Source organism: Caretta caretta, chromosome 3 (genome assembly GCF_965140235.1).
Source record: "Caretta caretta isolate rCarCar2 chromosome 3, rCarCar1.hap1, whole genome shotgun sequence".
NCBI classification, from domain to species: Eukaryota; Metazoa; Chordata; order Testudines; family Cheloniidae; genus Caretta; species Caretta caretta.
This window is the reverse complement of record NC_134208.1, coordinates 80884239-80903382: the sequence shown is the minus strand read 5'-3', so window position 1 is coordinate 80903382 and position 19144 is coordinate 80884239. Positions and strand designations below refer to the sequence as shown.

Genomic DNA, 19144 nt, shown 5'->3' with positions numbered 1-19144 from the left:
TCTGTGTAACTGAAATAAATATGTTTGAAAATGTAGAAAACATCAAAAATATTTAAATGGTATTCTGCTGTTTAATAATGCGATTAATTTTTTTTAATCGCTTGACAGCCCCAACTTGCAAGGAGAGGAAAGTGATCAGGAACAGTCAGCATGGATTCACCAAGGGCAGGTTATCCCTAACTAGCCTAATTGCCTTCTATGATGAAATAACTGGCTCTGTGGATGAGGAGAAAGCCGTGGATGTGTTATTCCTTGACTTCAGCAAAGCTTTTGATCTGGTCTCCCACAGTATTCTTGCCAACAAGTTAGAGTAGTTTGGGCTGGATGAATGGACTATAAGGTGGGTAGAAAGCTGGCTAGATCATCGGGCTCAACGGGTAGTGATCAATGGCTCCATGTCTAGTTGGCAGATGGTATCAAGTGGAGTGCCCCAAGGGTTGGTCCTGCAGCCGGTTTTGTTCAATATCTTCATTAATGATCTGGAGGACGGCATGGATTGCACCCTCAGCAAATTTGCGGATGACACTAAACTGGGAGGAGTGGTAGATACACTGGAGGGTAGGGATAGGGATACAGAGGGCCCTAGACAAATTAGAGGATTGGGCCAAAAGAAATCTGATGAGGTTCAACAAGGACAAGTGCAGAGTCCTGTACTTAGGACGGAGGAATCCCATGCACTGCTACAGACTAGGGACTGAGTGGCTACGCAGCAGTTCTGCAGAAAAGGACCTAGGGGTTACAGTGGATGAGAAGCTGGATATGAGTCAACATTGTGCCCTTGTTGCCAAGAAGGCTAACGGCATTTTGGGCTGTATAAGTAGGAGCATTGCCAGCAGATCAAGGGACGTGATCGTTCCCCTCTATTTGACACTGGTGAGGCCACATCTGGAGTACTGTGTCCAATTTTGGGCCCCACACCACAAGAAGGATGTGGACAAATTGGGAAGAGTCCAGCTGAGGGCATCAAAAATGATTAGGGGTCTGGAGCACATGACTTATGAGGAGAGGCTGAGGGAACTGGGATTATTTAGTCTGCAGAAGAGAAGAATGAGGGGGGATTTGATAGCTGCTTTCAACTACCTGAAAGGGGGTTCCAAGGAGAATGGATCTAGACTGTTCTCAGTGGTAGCAGATGACAGAACAAGAAGCAGTGGTCTCAAGTTGCAGTGGGGGAGGTTTAAGTTGGATATTAGGAAACACCGTTTCACTAGGAGGGTGGTGAAGCACTGGAATGGGTTACCTAGGGAGGTGGTGGAATCTCCTTCCTTACAGGTTTTTAAGGTCAGGCTTGACAAAGCCCTGGCTGGGATGATTTAGTTGGGCATTGGTCCTGCTTTGAGCAGGGGGTTGGACTAGATGACCTCCTGAGGTCCCTTCCAACCCTGATATTCTATGAATAATGACCAATTAAGTTGCAAACAGAAAATAAAGAGAAAGCAGTTATGTAACAAAACTATGGCAGACTCAGATATTTGGATGTATCATGTAACCCTCAGTCTTTGTGTTTTCTTTTTGCTATGCTTATATTTGAGTATCTACCTTTCTTCTGAAAACTAAACTTTTTTAGCATATATTTTTTAACAAGTAGTGTTGTAATTAAAGTAAGTTAGAGGTTTGGCCAGTCCAATACTGCGAAAGGACATTAGTTGAGGGGAAACATAAACATAATGCCAAGGGTGTGCAAATCCGATATCTTTGAGGTTTCCTTGCACATGCTTCTGCGATTTGGTCTTGAGTCAATTAACTCTTTCCCTGTAATGTTAACCAAATGTTGTATTATCAGTTCTCACTCCAGTGGAGTGTCCTTTTTTTTTTTTTTAAGTAACCTAAGTTTTCAAGTTGTAAAAAACCTAGTGACATTAAAGCCAAATTTTGTGTTGGCTTCAACCTGTGGAAGTTATTGAAGTTGCATGATAGTGTACATCAGTGTAGAATTTGACTCTCTCAAAGATTCTTGCTATGGTTTACCATTACATTTTCATTTTACTGATTTTTGCCATTTCCTTTCTTTCTTTCCATACCTCCATCCAAGCTGTGGATCAGTTGAATGTCTAGTTCTGCTGTTAAAAAAGGGAGCAAATCCTAACTACCAGGATATTTCGGGATGTACACCCCTTCATTTGGCAGCTAGAAATGGGTAAGAAAACTATTACCTTCTCAAAGCATGCTGATTTTACTTAACACAGATTATAGACCTGTTTTAAGAATGTTTTATAATTTTGGTTTGCATACTGGTTAAATTATGTTTTGCACTTTCGAAAATATAAGTAAAACCAGAATGTGAACCATGAATTTGTAGGATATTTAATTTTTTAATTTTAGAATATTGATCTATCTAAATACAACCAAGCAAGAAACATAAACTTCTATGACCATTTAAGCATTTTTGCTCATCATCAGTTTGATAGTTGGAGAGATTTTATTTAGTGACTCATAATAATAAAACTCTTATTGCAATATTGTAATTGTATGTAATACAACACTTGACAATGAACAAGGTAAATACATTAAAGGTGTAAAGCATGGATTGGATTATTCAGGATCTGGAAGACGAAGTTGAAGGGGTTTCACTGTTTGGATTGGTATTTAGATATCAAGAAATTAACTGTGTTCCCTGAAGGAACATCTTCTGCAAGACAAAAAGACTCAGGCCTTGTCTACACTACACACTTTTGTTGACAAAAGTGAGCTTTTGTTGAATAAATGGTGTAGGTGTACACCCTGAAATGCTCCTCCCGCCAATGTAACCCCCTGCTTTGCTGACATAAAACAACCACCTCAACAAGAGGCTTAGGGCTTACGTTGACATAGTTAGGGAGATGCAGTGTATGTGCTGACACTGCAGTCCTTATGTTGGCTGTTGGCTGTCACTCTTGGCTGCTGGAGGTGTGAAATGGATAAGAAGCAGATTCCTGGCTCCTGAGCCCTGTTGCTGCCTGATCTCCCCTCCAAACCGGGCTGTCACCTGGGCTCCACACTGGGAACTCTGGCGCACAGCAGCTGACGACTCCAGGTGTGAATCTCTTCTCTTCTCTTCTCTTCTCTCTTCGACCCCCCTGACATGTTTGGCCTGGCTCTCAGTCCTCCCACACTGCCCCTCTTCAGTTGGTAGAAATGCTCCTGGTGAGGATGTGCTCCACTGACAGAAGTGAGGTAGTGTGAACATTAGCCACCATAGTAACTAATGCTGTGGCTATAAGTCGACCTAACATAGGTCAATTTATCTTAGTAGTGTAGACATAGCGTAGTATTACATGTATGGTATTAATAGGACAAGAGGGCTTGGCCTACCTGGGCTCCCTCTTATCTGGTAGTGGATTTCTCTAGCCATCCTGCTGATGGCTGGTTAAGTGTGGGTTTTTTGGGGGCATCTTGAGAATAACGCCACTTAAAAGCTCTGACTCGCTGCCTCCCATCCAACCCTTTTCTCTGTGTACATGCATGCCTGATGCCTCTTCGCTTTCCGCTTTTCTGATCGTGTGACTGGCAGACAGCCTCTTCAAGGGCCTGGGAAAGAATATACTTATAAGTTCTCTAGGGCAGCATATGTGAGTTATGTTATGATAGTGAAGATGATGGGAAATGCAATTAACCATCAGTGAAGAAGTGGAACTGAAAATATACTATGTCAAGTATACAAAGTGAAATGAAAAAAAATGAGGAAAATACTTTTCAGTTATCTTAAGTGGTGGTTGTAAAGGTAATAGTTACAGAATTTTCAGAAGGAAATCTGACTCTTCAAGTTGTCCCTTTTAAAGGTAGGTGCAATATTAGCAGTGATTCTAGGGCTGGGTTATTTTGTTAAAAGAACAGGTTATTGCTGTCAACAATCACACTTGCTTGCACTAAAGCAAAAGTCCACATGAAATTAAGAAGACATGTGCCTATTACCCTGACCGCTTTGCTCTTTGAAGCCTGGGGCGGGGGATAAACTTCAAAGCCCAAGCTGCAGCCTGAGCTGCAACTTGAAGGTACTGTCCCTGCAGCTATTTGAAGTGCGAGCCTGAATTGGTTGACCTGAGCTTGGGCGCGTGCTGCTGCATGCTGCGTGGACATATTCAAAGGGCCTAAGTAGCTTGCATAAGGTAACACAGGTAAAGTGTCATGGAGCAGGGAACTTATCTGAGGTCTTCTGAGTGGATCGTCCTTCCTTCCATTTAGAGTAAAAGCTGTTTTATCTGGCACTTCACCAAATGGAAAGCTCTATAAACCGGCATTTCTGATCTTAATTGAAAGTCCGGTTTATAGTCTGGTTGGCACAGGGCCGGTTGGGGCATGGGAGGGGGTGTGGAGCGTGGGCTCTGGGAGGGAGTTTGGGCATAGGAGGAGGTGTGGGGTGCTGGATTGGGGGCTGCTCACCTCGGGCGGGTCCTAGGCAGATGCGCGGCAGGAGGCTCTGCATGCTGCATTCGGCCGCAGGCGTGGCCCCCACAGCTTCCACTGACTGCTGTTCGTAGCCAATGGGAGCTGCAAAGCAGCACTCAGGGCAGAGCGGGGGCACCGCGCAGAGCCACCTGCTGTGCCTCTGCCTAGTAGCAGCCGAGATAGGTCGCCGCTTGCAGGGAGCCACCCGAGTTGAGCACCTCGCACCTCTTCCTGTGCCCCAAGCACCCTCCTGCACGTAAACTCCCTCCCAGAGCCTGTGCCCTGCATCGCCTCATGCACCCAAACTCCCTCCCTCTTTAACTGTCATTTTTCGTTCACCGGCAGCCTCTATTCTCCCAGCATGCTTTTATGGATTTTGAAATGATGTGTTAGAACAGGACACTTAAGTATTCTGATATTTGTAACATAGAAACCTGTCTAATCAACCCAGCATTCTCCCTCTATCTCCTGTAAGCTAAAACTCTTGGCTGTGTGAGTCTGCTATGGCATTGGTGACCATTTGCTTGTCTTTAAATATCAGTTAATGGTGCACTGTTATGAAGAAAACTTACATACTGCAGTCGATGCATGTGATGAATTAGTCTGAAAGGGGCATGGGGAAGATATTTGTTTTCTGCAGACCCTTTTTCTTCTTTCATGACTGGAACTGAATATGTTCTTTCCTTTACAGGCAGAAGAAATGTATGAGCAAGCTCTTAGAATATAGTGCAGATGTCAATATTTGCAATAATGAAGGTCTGACTGCAGTAAGTGCTATCCATTTTAGTTAAGTTACTGAAGTGCTTCTCTTGAAATTAATAAACCAGTGATATGCTAACTTTACTGAAAACACCTGTACCTTGTGCCTGATAAGTGTTTGACGAGCTCGGCTATCATTAAAACTGGAAGGGTCCCCGTTAATATATAATTGTAAAGTATTGTGGAACTGTTAATTTACCAGTGATTAAAATTGATCAAAATATTTCTAAAACAGTAAAATCTTTGATTCAAATAAAACACTTTCAGAAATGCAACTTTATATGCTCAAGGTTCTTTTTTATTTTTCTACCTCCTTCGTCAGTGAGCAGGCAACATAACAAAATTTCACTTTTATACAGGATTTTAACTTTTTTCCTTTGTGTAACTGGTATTGTAGCAAACTGCTTTGACTTGAAATTAAGGAGGGTAAAGTTGTGGCACCACATGGTATTATATTTGTAACTACTAGTTTTGCTGACCTGAACAATGAATGTGGACTTCTGATATCAAAGCAGAGGGCTCCTCCCTCAAACATTCTTGATTGTCTTAGCTGGCACCAGTCCCTCTCGTGCACCTCATGAGTCCAAGAATCTAAATTTAACTCTGTCCTCTGGTTGTACCTCCTATCAATAGGGTGTTCAGTCTACTGGTTACGTTCCTCAGCAGGTATGGTGTTTGAGGATCCTTTCTTAAACACATTCTTGCAATCTACTCGTGTTCAAAGGGAGCTGCTGTGAATTCAGGCACAGATTTAGACTTCTAGATGCATATTTAGGCAGGTAATTCTAGGATCCTTTTTATGAAAATCTTGGCCCCATAGCCTTAGGTTTTGTACACTTGTGTTTATGAAATATATGTATGTATTGACTACTAAGAATATTAGTAATTTGATTTTTTTTTACTTAGATTCACTGGCTTGCTGTCAATGGGCGAACAGAACTACTTCATGATCTTGTACAGCATGTCAATAACGTAGATGTTGAAGATGCAATGGGACAGACAGCGCTACACGTGGCTTGCCAGAACGGTCACAAGACAGTAAGTTCACAAAACTCATTTGAACTGACTGTAATTGTTAAAACCTGCAGTCTCCTTTGAGAGTTTAAATAAATTAATGCACATCCCACAGCTGTTCATACAATTGATTAATGTATTATTACATAGTTGATTGCAGATATTGGTGTAGTGTTAAATGTTCTTGAATATTTGTTCATGCATTACTCACTATAATGTGTAGTATTTTGAGCCATGTTTGTCAGAATGACTACATACAGAAAAGCGTATATGACAACTTTTAATCAGATACAGTTAAGTGTTTGTACTTTTGGGGATTGATTTTGCATTAGGATTAAGCATATACATGCAGAATAGATTTTGCAGATTTGGACCTTTAAAATAATTTTTTTTTTTAAGATCATATGGAACAGTGATCCTGTTATCCAATGATATAGACCACTTTGAGTAAGAAATGGTCTCTAGACTATTTCCCAACCCAATTCTCCATTCTGCTGCGGTCAGAAAGTTACTCTGTGAACCACCAGAAAGGGCTCCTGAAGACAAGCTGTCAAGGGTTACAAGGTTCAAGACATCAGCTAGTAATCAGACTGATAATTATAGACACATCTACCTCATGTGGATGGGATAGAGTTGAGGTTGTTTAGGTACCTTAGCTCAGCATTTTCATACTTTACAGTGTTTGTTTTTACTTAGAATTTCCTCTTAATATATTTTTCAAAAAGGCAATATCTTTTTTAACCTCAATTTACTGATAAATATTTAAACGTCAGTATAAGCTTTTTTGGGGGGGGGAATCTGATTTCAGAGGTCTTACAGAATGGCCAAGTCCTATAAAAGGCATTTTAATTAAAAAGCCAAGTCCTAGAAATAGAGACTAGAGAATGCGAAAGCATTTCAGGGTGTAACTGTCATAATCCTTTTCCTAATTTTTAGGTATCTTGCTTTTGAGATGTATTACTGGAAATTAAATGTACTCGTATAACTGAAGAGAGATGCATAAAACTAAAGTTTCAAGCCAAGTGATATCTTTGTTAATTTCTGGTTCTGACACTACTTTTTTCCTTTACCCAAAAGACAGTGCAGTGTTTATTAGACAGTGGTGCAGATATTAACAGGCCAAACGTGTCAGGAGCAACTCCACTCTATTTTGCTTGCAGGTATGGTATGTTTGACTTCCTAATACTGTACAAAATTTAAAATTTTAATTTTTAAATACACAATACTACACTAATTCAATCCATAGCAAAGAACTCAAATCAGGAAATACAAAAACGAAGAATGTATTTCGTCTAAGCTCTCCTTCTTGCTGGAATGCTGTATGGTATAGTATTTGAATATTTTGTCAACATTTTCAGACATGCACACGTGTATAAGATACATGTCTGTCAATATTGCAGGCTAAGCACCTTTCTACACCTGTACCAGGGTATACCCTAATAAACTAATGAATCATAATTTTAGATTTAAAATAAGGAAGCTGTTAAAATAACCAGTATTTAACCAGCTTTGTATGCTGGGTCAATATTCTAGGTATACAATTTATTCTTTGTATACAATTCTCAAACAACACTATGGAAAAAAAATTCAGACAATCAATGGTACTACACTTCCAGGAAGGTTATATCTGTGGCAAGTTTAAGACTTCATTGGAAGACTAATTGTGTTCCAGTTCTGTTTTTAAAACAGTTGTACATTTAAAAAAAATTCAGGGGGTTGCAAATTGAACATGTGAAAAAGGTGGATTATAATGGAAATGGTTTGGAATCATTGCTGTAATGGATGCTAACCTATAATATGGTCAAATAAGCCTTTATAAATCATGCCGTTATAAACTAACCAACATAAAGTGAATCAGCTATCTAAACTAATCTGTCATGAAATACACACCATGTCCTAAAGACTTTGTATTGGAGTGAAATTTTGTTTTCTACATTGATTAATTCAATTTCCAATAGCTTCTTATTCTAATTGGATCCTTTCAGCTGTTTGTTAGCACATCTACAATTCTGTAATCCTGGTGCTTTGATTACAGGTTAAATAGTTCACCTGTGGTGAAATTATAAATGTAAACAAAGTGAGAAATGAGCTAACCCATTGGCCTGCTAAGAGCTAGATTGTGGGAGACTGGTCTGCTGGAGGTCAGACATATGCTGACAGTTGGGGAGAGGGGAAGGAGAGCATAAATAGTGGCTAGCTAATTGAATGTCTTCTGGCACTCAATTTAGGGACTGGTATTGATATTAGAAGAAGCAGCTGAGTTGCTCCAGATTAGAGGCATTTAAACCTTTCAGAAAAGAAAGGAGTGTGTGGTGGGTACAATGGTAACTTCTAACAATGAAAAATCCTTGGTTGAGAATAAACCTGGTTTATTCTGCCTGGTTCAGGTAAATTTAAGGGGAGAACCCTGAAATGCTAATTCTGTATTCCATTTGCATTGTAATATTGTGTGTATCCCCTATAAGACTGCTAAATATTTTCTATGTTTAAGGGCATACAGGGGTTAAGACTAATTATTTGCAAAATGAAATTCATGTAATACACTTAAAGCCACATTACTTGGGCTTTGTAGGAGATGTTTAAGGGCTGAACAAATCTAGGGTTAGGGCATTAGAATGCAGCATAGAGCCTCTGTAGCTGGAGTAGTAATGGAAGCTCTTATGCATGGTTTTAGGCCAATTGGTTTTGAGTAGTAGTCAACCAAGTAATCCTCTTCTGTGCAACTGCTTCATTTGCAGAGAGTAAAGACAGTCCTTGATTGGTGTAGAAGTCTTTGTGCCAGGTCTTCCTGGAGGACTGAATTTCACCCATTCTGAATTAAAAACTACTGTAATGGATGATATATGCCTAAAAAGTGAGCAGTTATAAAGGCTAACACCAATATAATATAACATCCTATTATAGTATTCTGGTGACTATAGAAGCACTTATATCTAATTTTTCCTTTCTCCTTTAAAATTTACTTGGAAAATTAATTTTCTTAAGTGCAACTGTATGGGATGTGTGGCATACTTACCGCTTTTTGGTCTTTAATGCGCCACCACTGGCTGCGAGAAAATAGCTGATTATATGTTACATAAAGTAGTTATATTGTTTCCTTGACCCAGAGCTTTGACAATGAGATGTATTAGACTGTGAAATAGTCTCCCAAGGGAAGTAGTAAAGCCCATCACTCTGAATACTTTTATCTAGATTAGACACTAAAAACTTATTGTAAAAAAACCACACGCATACACCATGTTATTGCACTGTCAGGATGATGTACTAGATGACAGAATAGGTCTGTTCTATCTTTCAAACACCACTAATGCAAATATAGTATATTTAACATTGCTGTATTTGGCAAGAGTTTTTTAATAACGGATAACTTCTGTTTTCCTACCCTTACAGTCTATTGTAAGAACATGGTTAGTTAGAAACAAATTATGTAAGTGATTCTTTTATTTAAAATTTATTGGATGAAAGCTTACTAGGCATCTGGAAAGAATCATAATATCTCATCTTCTCTAAGTACACTTTTCCAATGTAAAAGTATCATTAAAAATGCCTATATTTTTCCTTGTGCACTGTATTAAACTCAGGAACCATCAAATGGGCCTAGGGGCTACTTGTGGTCAGACTGTTCCTGCATGAATAGGCAAAAAATTCCAGGCCAGGCCAGTGCTTGTAATATACCTTTGAAGCAGGCTGGAGAACAGCCACTTAGCAGTATGTCAGAGGGACCAGAAGAGGTGTCATCTTCCATGCTGTGCTTCTGCTTATGGATTTCTGTAATGTAACTTTATGCATTTGGTCTCTAGTTTGTATTGGGCTGGGAATCAAAGTTTGGGAGGAACACCTATTGCACTGTTAATTAGCTATTTAATGTAGACACATGTACCACTCAGGGGCTAAATACGTTTTGGTAAACCTTCTGTGTTTCATGCAGCCATGGTCAAAGAGACACCGCACAAATCCTTTTGATGAGAGGAGCCAAATACTTACCAGACAAAAATGGAGTTACACCACTGGATCTCTGTGTACAGGTATACATGTGCTTTACATTAACCAGTGTTTTGTGTACAATTGATATGGAATGATTTTTTTTCTCCTCCTTTGTTTCTGCTATCTGAAAACAAGGACTTCATCCCTAGAGGTCAGAGACCTCTTTTGAGGAGTTACAGGGAAGCGGCTCCACCTGACTCTTTTGGTTTGACTTCTTGGATTAGTTCAGAATAGCACAACATATGCTATTTTTTGTCTATTAATTCCATTAGAAAATGTTTTATTTTTCTTCTCCTGAGTAATTAGGAAGAATGTATATTCTTGCTATAATCTAGATCAACCAAGATTACCTTCTTATTAGGGTAGGCATATAGAAGATTGATGCTTCTGTCACAAAATAGCTGCTCACGAGGTTAGGGTCTTAAAAGAAGTAAACAGACAGCCATTCAGTTAGTCTCTTCTTAAAGGCCACATTTATTCAGACCATAATTATATCATCTTGGGGTAATACATTCTCTTTTAGGTGTTCATGTGTAAACTGCTATAACAGCTAAGAGCCGAAGGCCTCTACGTAAGAGTAACTTATTACTTCAGATGTTAACTTTTCAAGGAGATGAAGATTTTGCTGCTGAGCCTTCAGTTTTTCCAAAGGTATTGCAATCTCTACATCCAGGCCTCTATTTTAAAAAGGATGAGGATGTTATGACTTCCTGTTCCTACACATTTTCAGCTGCCATGCAAAACAAAATCTAGTTTTGTCAGAAGTCTACGAGGTTTTATAGAATGTACGTTAGTGAGTATCTTGTAACTCCAGTGACCTGTTTCTTTTTGTCTGGCAAGACAAAGGGTCAAGATTCAGGATATTAAATACACTATTTCCAAGTCATCTTTAAAAGTTAGGCAAGCTCTCTTATTGCCTTCTACTTTCTGAAGACTGCACAGACAGATTCATGCCTGGTCACTTACAGTTAAAGAATGTCTACATGTGTTTGGCAGCAATTGTGCTATTCATGCTTCTGGAATCTTTTAAAGAGGGATGATTCTGAACGAGTTGTTTAATAGATTAATCTGTAAAATATCTTGCTCAATTCGTAGCACTTTTAGAATCACCTTTGTATCTAATAAGTCTACGGGCTTTAATTACTATCACTTTGGGCACAGTTCCCTCAGCTCCAGTACGCTGCTTTCCCTCAGTCTACATCAGGGATTGGCAACCTTTGGCATGTTGTCGGCCAGGGAAAGCCGCTGGTGGGCAGGGATGGCTTGTTTACCTACAGCTTCTACAGGTTTGGCCGATCGCAGCTCCCACTGGCAGCAGTTCACTGTCCCAGGCCAATAGGGGTTGTGGGAAGCGGTGTGGGCCAAGGGATATGCTGGCTGCCCTTCCCGCAGCCCCTGTTGGCCTGGGACGGTGAACCACAGTGAACCAGTGGGAGCTACGATCGGCTGAACCTGCAGACGCTGCAGGTAAACAAACCATCCCAGCCCACCAGCGGCTTTCCCTAACGGGCTGCGTGCCAAAGGTTGCCAATCCCTGGTCTACGTTTTTGCTAGCATTTCTTTTGGTTCTACAAAAACCTTAGGGAGTAACATACCTTAGTATAATTCCAAATCGGGTTTAACCTGTAAAGTGTCTTTTAGTTTATCAAACATGAGATCAGACTGGAAGAACTCATGTGACACCATTTAGCATATGCAAGATTCTCTGTAAGTGGAAAATTTTGACATTAATTAGAAAAATTAAACAAATAGCTGGTTAGTTGCCAGAAAAGTAGGTGGAATCTATACAGTGTAAGTTAGAAAGTGGGTAAATGATACATTGGAATCCTAGAGATAGGAAAGAGTATTAAGGATGTTGCTGCCTCTAGGACAGTACTGAAGAGAATAGTTAGAGGCTTTATAAAAATGGCGATGGCCCATCTAGTCTTGTATCCTGTCTTCTGACAGTGGTAAATGCCAGACACTTCGGAAGGAATGAACAGAACAATTATTGAATGATCCGTCCCCTGCCATCCAGTCCCAGCATCTGGCAGTCAGAGGCTTAGGGACACCCAGAGTCTGGGGTTGCATCCCTGACCATCTTGGCTAATAGCCACCTATCCTCCATGAACTTACCCAATTTTTTTTTAACTCACTCATACTTTATATCCTTTTAAATAGCACACTAGGCCATCCTTAGCATGTGGCTTTCTTATATAGTTATCAAAACTATATTTCCTAATCACTACTGATTTTTATTGCTCACTCTTAATAGTTCTGCGTTGGTAGCTCAACTCATTTGTGATGAGAAGGGAGTGGTTACTGATCCTTTGGTGCATTTAATTTTGAATATATTCTTCTTCTCTTCCCTCCTCCCCTCCCCCCCCATCTGAGAAATCAGATTGCAGAACTGAGACTAGTTTTTAGACTCTAATAGTCAGCCAGCTAAACTCTGCCTGGATTCAGTTCTGTGCTGAGTGAGCTGTGAAAGGAATGCAAGCTGGGGATTCCTCTAATATGTGTAGCTGCTTGCTTTTGTATATTTTCTTCATCAGTCAGCATATTCTGGCATGACTCTAGTTGGATACCTGAAGTACTGTCCTCTGTGGGCTTACAGGAACTTGGGGTGTGTTTGTGCAAGTGCTTAGTTCTGGAGGATTATACTTGGCTGACTTCTAAAGTGTCATTTACTGGTGCTTAAAGGAGTCCTGGCTAGTGAGCTTTGTCTGTAAAGATGATTGTGACACAGGACCTTGAAGATTGTGCTGGTGTGATACTGTTGAGGAAACTGAGTGTTATAAAGACCTATATTAATATTCTAATACTGTTAAATATAACTGAAGCATAAGTGCTGTTGACTGGTAGGGAAATCCAAAAAGTCATCTAGGGTAGATTTCCTGAAACAAAATTAGTGATGTGATACAATTCAGAACTCCAGATTTTGGGAAGCTTTTGGGAAGTTCATTTTTAAACCTTGTGTCTTGGGTGCATATCTAGTCATAATACTTCAATTTTCTTGTCTTGTTCATTTTAATTTAAAAAGTTATACATTGTTTATGGGATTATCCTATTGCCGGGATCTATAAGATAAAAAAAAAATTGTCTCATGAGCTTGGGATTTGGGAATCTTTAACTAAGGCATCTTAATCATGTTTTGGGGAATTAGTTTTCTGGGTGCAACAAGCTAGAATAGCAATACCCACCAAATGTGAAAGCAGGAGCTAATATGATTTATGTATAACTCTGTTGTTTTCAGCATTCTTCTTAATTATCAGTTAAAATGGCTGCTGGAATGTAAAGTTATTGTAGTTTTTCAAAGATGAAATTGATTACCTTGAGAAGAGAAACTGAGACTACTAATGCTTGACACATGAATGTTCATTTATCTGTATTAACAAAAAATCCACTCAACACCTGAAGCTCACTTTTTATTTAACTTTCAAGTCTTTACTTTGAGATGAGGACTTTGAGTCTTTTGCATTTGCTCTTTAGTATAGGTCCCTGAGGATGGATTGCCTGTCTGTAAGGATGTATATAGCACTTGTTCTTAAAATTGTTTTATAATAGTTTCTTGCTTTAAAAATGCTGTCTTACAGGGTGGGTATGGAGAGACTTGTGAAGTTTTAATACAGCATCATCCTAGACTCTTCCAGGCAATTATTCAAATGACACAGAATGAAGAGCTACGGGAAAACATGGTAATACATATTTTCTATGCTGTGTCTACATCAGTCTCTCTCTCCTTACTTTCTCTAACACACTCTGTTAGTGCCATTATCTACTGTATTTTAGTCCATTGTTTTTCACTCCATTAAAATGTATTTATTTAATTTTAACATATGTGATTAAGGATTCTTCTCTTTTATTAAGAATGGGAATTTTCCTAATTTATTTTGGAATTTGTTTACTGATCACAATCATGTACGTGACTCACTAGCATTTGACTCCATCCTTGCTATGAGTACCATACTTGGAACTGCATTTATTTTCATACAAATTAAGTTATTTTACAGATATAACTAAAAATAAGTGACCTCCATGTGCACCATGTCTAAAGTTATGTGTTTAGCTAATATTTTTTAAACTGGCTCTGCTAAAGTGAATACAAACCTAATTTACATTCTAGAAGGATACTATTATTTGGTTGTACCACTTTAAATAATGAATTACAAAGCACAATATGGTAATAAAGGTAGTCATGATAATTACTCCAGCCAGGCATTTTAGAACTCACTACTCAAAGAATTTTAAACATAAAAGAGAAATAAAATTATGAAATGTGCAGACCAATAAAGTAAAATAACAGTACTGTAATCCTTAACTAACTTTGAAAGAATAAAGTTACAGAGAATATATGTGCATTGTGCATTTTGAGAGGAAGTACCAAGAAGTAACAACAACAGTAATACAAGTATGTGTTGGGGGGGAGAGTGTGTGTATGAGAGAGAGACAGTGAGCTGTCTCTTTAAGCACAGAACTCATTAGTCTGAAGTACAGCAGCAGCCGGCAGCTCCCACTCATGACTAGGGCCCTACCAAATTCACAGTTCAGTTTGGTCAATTTCACAGGCAGAGGGGGTGGAAGCCTGGAGCTCAGGCAGGAGCTATGGGGGGTGAAAGCCCTTAGTTCCAGTTGGAGCAGCAAGAGGTGGCAGCCCCCAGCCCAAGTCCCTGAGCCCGGGCAGGAGCTGAGGGGGATGGGTGGGGGGTCGGCAACCCTGAGCCTGGGCAAGAGTTGCAGGGTCAGGAGCCCCGAGTTCCGGCTGGAGCCTGTTTGCCTACAGCCCTGGCAGGAGCAGCTCTGGGGGGTGGCAGCCCCAAGTCTGGGCAGGGCACCCTGAGCTTGGACAGGGGCTGCGGGGGGGGGGGGGCGTGGCATCCCCCAGCCCGGGCCCACCCGAGCATGGGTAGGAGCTGCTGGGGGGAGGCAGCCCCCAGCCCAGCTCTGGGGCTGCTGTAGCGCAGAAGTGAGGGTGCTGTGGAGGTAGGACTGATCTCCCTCTGGTAACAGCTGTGCAGGGGAAAGACAAGTCCTGTCCCTCTGCAGTCCAGCTAATTTCAGGGAGATCAGATTTCACTGGGAAGGGCTTATTTCACAGTCACTGACATGTTCTTCAGGTTGTGAAATTGGTAGCAGCACAGACTCCTGCCCCTCCCCCCCCAGCTCAATGGAGATTGGGTACACGGCGGGAAGATGGGAACACCCCAACATCAGCCGTCCACCTGTGCTCTGCACAGCAGACAGGAGGTTCTCAGGAGCAGCTTGGCCGGGGCAGCTCCAAGCTGAGGTAGAGGCAGGAGAAGCAGCAGCTGCAGATGGCCACAGAGCAGCCAGGGGGAGGAGGGACAGGACATCCTGCTTTGAAAGTGCCCCTCTCAGCAAGGCGCCAGGGTCAGTGACCCAACCCACCCCAAAGTCGGGTCCTGAGAATAAAGTAGCTGTGATGGGGTATACAAACCCCATATGCGTTAGGAAGGGGTTGTTAAGCTTCAGTGACCCCAGTCAGCCTAGGTGTCAGGCTGGAAGGAGGAGTTGGAAGGAAGAAGCACAGCTCAACTGGATGCTGACTTGGCATGAGAGTAGGCTGGCAGCTACCACATCATGCAAGAAAGCTGGCTAGGACTGGAAACTGACGGAAGACTGTAGTGTGCCAAAGACTCCCTGCGGGAGGGTAGGCCTGACCCACTGTTCGTTTGAATGGTTACCAGAAATTCCCTGGTGTGCATTAAGGCAAGAAGCTGCAGCTGGGGTGTGTATGAAAAGAAGGGGGTTGAAAGTGAGCTCAGCAGGGCTGAAGGTTTTTTTAGTTTGTTTGAGGAACAGGTTTTTTTTGGGGGGATGGATGCAAAAATATGCATGAAGAGAAGGGAATAGGAAAAGTAACAAGGGATGACAGCAGGCATGAAAGGATGTAGTGAAGAGCACAGATAGAAGAGTTAGAGAATTTTTGTGACTGGGAAAACTTTCAAGGTCCTGGACAGTGAAGGGTGCAGATGAGGGGTGAAAGGAGGAACTGAAGGTAGAGAAGAGATTCTGGTTGTTGGCAAGATAAGTCTGCTTGGGAGAAGTAAAGTTGTTTAGCAAGGAAGAGGAGAGAATGAATTTAAAGAACTGGTGGTTAGCACAATTTGGACTTTGGAGCTCATCACTATTTGAATAAGAATGGAGGTAGTGAAAGTTAGGGATCAGCCAGGCTATCAATGTAACATTATAGGGCAGCAAAGGAACAAATCAAGAAACTTAGTCATATCGGCAGAGTGATGAAGCTTGTGCTAATCTTGAATTTGCCTTCTTACATGTTCATAAATTCTAAAATGTACTTGATGGATTTTCATACCAAAAAAAAAAGACACTTTGCATAATGATGATTTTTTTATTAGTACTTTCAGAGCATTTATTCATGCTATATTCTCAAGTCCTATAATACAAAAACCAACTTCTAAAATAAATTTTTGAATAAATTTTCAGTTTAAAAGATCTTTTTGAGTATTAGGTGCTAATTATGAAATGGTTGGGCACATACATATTACTGTTTCTATGGGTTTCCTGCCTCACCTAGCTATATGTTCTATTTTGGATTAATCTGTAATAGAACATGTTATCTACTTTATTTTACCATATCCAGTTACGGCAAGTTCTAGAACACTTATCCCAGCAGAGTGAAAGCCAGTACCTTAAGATCCTAACAAGCCTTGCTGAAGTTGCTACAACAAATGGTCACAAACTACTTAGGTAAGTGTCAAAATATGCAAGTAGGTTAGTAATGAAAAATATGCTTAAAGATACTTAGTTCCACTTGTTATATCAAGAACAGAATATTTATTTTCATTTGATTTCTTGTCCGACTGGCATGAAGACAAATATCAGTCATACTTGGTAGAAACATTTGAAGAAAGACCATCCTAGTGGGGCTTTCATTTTGCATTTTAAACGAATTTCTTTAAAAGGCTCTTTAAAAGAAACAGTGCATTTTTTTTTAAGTGGAGATCAGGTAGGCATTATGATTTTGGGGGCTCTGTAATGACGGATCTAGGATCTAGTGGAGTTTTCTGCCACCTCTTTTCACTTGAAAGGGCAGGTAGTAAGCTGCAAAGAATGGGGTCCATAGTCATTCTTTGAGATTTAAGGTAAGTAGATCTTTAGGATGGGTTTATTATGGGCTAATGTGTTTTGTTTGGTGTGTCAAGATCATCCAAATTCAACAAGCTGTCTGCCGAGCTGTGAAAGACACATCATCTCCTGGCCCTTTCCTGCTGCCTATTCCCTAGTCATCTCATTTGTACCTTTTTAATTTTAAGATTTTTATGTACCTATGTTGATAATACTCAACCATGTGTCTTTAGAATCCTTAATGACTGTGTGATGGGTTAGATCCCCTTTGGGATGCCATCTGATGTATTAAGCCCCGCCTCCTGCTCCACTAGCCTGGATTCCCTCTCTCTGTTTTGCTGAATTCAGCTCTCTGGGCTCCACACACACACGTAGGGCCACATCCAGCTGCAGACACAGACCGAAGTCAGCTCTGTGTGAGAGGATTCACCAAGCACTCACGTGTACACCCCTTTTCGGAAATAACCCCAAAATAATACTGTCTTGCATTGTATACAAGGATCTGTACAATGCAAACTCATAAAAATTCACCCTCTACCTCAATGTGAAGAGAGAGATGCACAACTTCTTGCCCCCCTGTCCCTCCCAGTTAGAAATTGCACAAGCTGAGTTTAATAATAAACAAAACAAATTTATTAACCCTAAAAGGCGGATTTTAAGTGAGTATAAGAGATAAACAGAACAAAGCAAATAAAACAAAATACGCAAGCTAAGCTTAATACACTCAAGAAACAGGTAACAAAATGTAATTTCTTACTCTAAATGTTGTTTTAGGCAGGTTGCAAAGTTTCTGGAGCTTAGAGTTCCAGTTATACCTCTTTTCAGACTGGACCACGGTCTCAGTCTGGACTCCCCCCTTGCCATCCCTTCAGGTGTCTCTTAGCTGTCTTTCTTCTTGGGCAGGCAGGCAATGGAGTAGAGTCCCATTTGCCCTCCTCCCCACCCTTCAATAATATTTACATAAGGCTGGACTCTTTTTGTTTTCCAACTTGACAGACCCCCTCACCCCCCTTCTTTTAGTGGAAAGTTACAAGTCCAAGATAATGTTTAGTATCAAGTGACAAGGCCACCTGGCCTGGTAGCGTCACAGCTACGTCCCAGGATGCTTCTCAGGAAGGAGAGAGATTAGTATCTTCAGTCTTGTTGTTTCTGCCTAATGGACCATCAAATGTGATGGCCTGTTGTATGGTGGGTGTCTTCCAAAAACACCCAGTTGTAATAGTTACATAGTCCATATTCCTAACTTTAGGTACAGAAATGATACCTGCATATGCACTGGATAATCACATTCAGTAAATCATAACCTATCCATTAATCTCACATGACTCCTCTTGCATAAAACATATCTTTGTTATGCTATATTCATATCATAACAATATTTCTATGAAGAATATTGGGTGTAACGTTACAGGCCATGTCTACCATTTTGATACAGTTTAGCTATAACTTGTTGCTTCATGTTCCTTCAGCTAAATGTTTCCCTAACATAGGTGCTTCTGCAAGGCAAGAGTATCCTCACATACAAGGTACTCCTATCTCCCATGCTTCATTTTGCTTCTGCTGTCTAACACTAGCATTTTCCTTAAGTTGAATTCTCTTCTCGCATCTAGCTACTCCACAGATCAGGCTTCTGCTGTTTGACAGCATTGTCTTAAGTATTCCTCTGAAGCATCTGAATCATGTTGCTATTGCAGGCTGGATCTTGGTCTACATGGGCCTCATGTCTGATCCTGTATGGCTATTATGCCACTGCCTCAACTTCGTTTGTTGCCATCCTCATCCATTCCCTCACCTCCTCTCGCTCCTTTAATAACACCCGTATAAGTATCTTATGTCCCCATTCTTCAGACTAATGTGCAGAAAGTGGATGTCAGTAGTCTTGCATACAAGTGTACTCACTTCTCTAGTGTCAAATTATTATGCTGGCTCCCTG

General features: G+C 40.6%; 2 protein-coding genes across 5 annotated transcripts in view; both read left to right on the top strand.

Moving 5' to 3' along the window:
• LOC142071475 (uncharacterized) overlaps positions 1-19144 on the top strand; it is a 366622-nt gene that overhangs the window by 73815 nt on the left and 273663 nt on the right. The window lies entirely within an intron of this gene.
• The window catches only part of HACE1 (HECT domain and ankyrin repeat containing E3 ubiquitin protein ligase 1), a 92207-nt gene that overhangs the window by 11868 nt on the left and 61195 nt on the right, over positions 1-19144 (top strand). For all 4 annotated transcript variants that reach the window (XM_048844918.2, XM_048844917.2, XM_048844920.2 and 1 more), the window contains 7 exons: positions 2033-2137; positions 5057-5132; positions 6031-6162; positions 7216-7298; positions 10067-10163; positions 13698-13799; positions 16727-16833. In XM_048844918.2, the coding sequence (XP_048700875.1) occupies positions 2033-2137; positions 5057-5132; positions 6031-6162; positions 7216-7298; positions 10067-10163; positions 13698-13799; positions 16727-16833 (702 nt within the window). The remainder of the gene's footprint in view (positions 1-2032; positions 2138-5056; positions 5133-6030; positions 6163-7215; positions 7299-10066; positions 10164-13697; positions 13800-16726; positions 16834-19144) is intronic.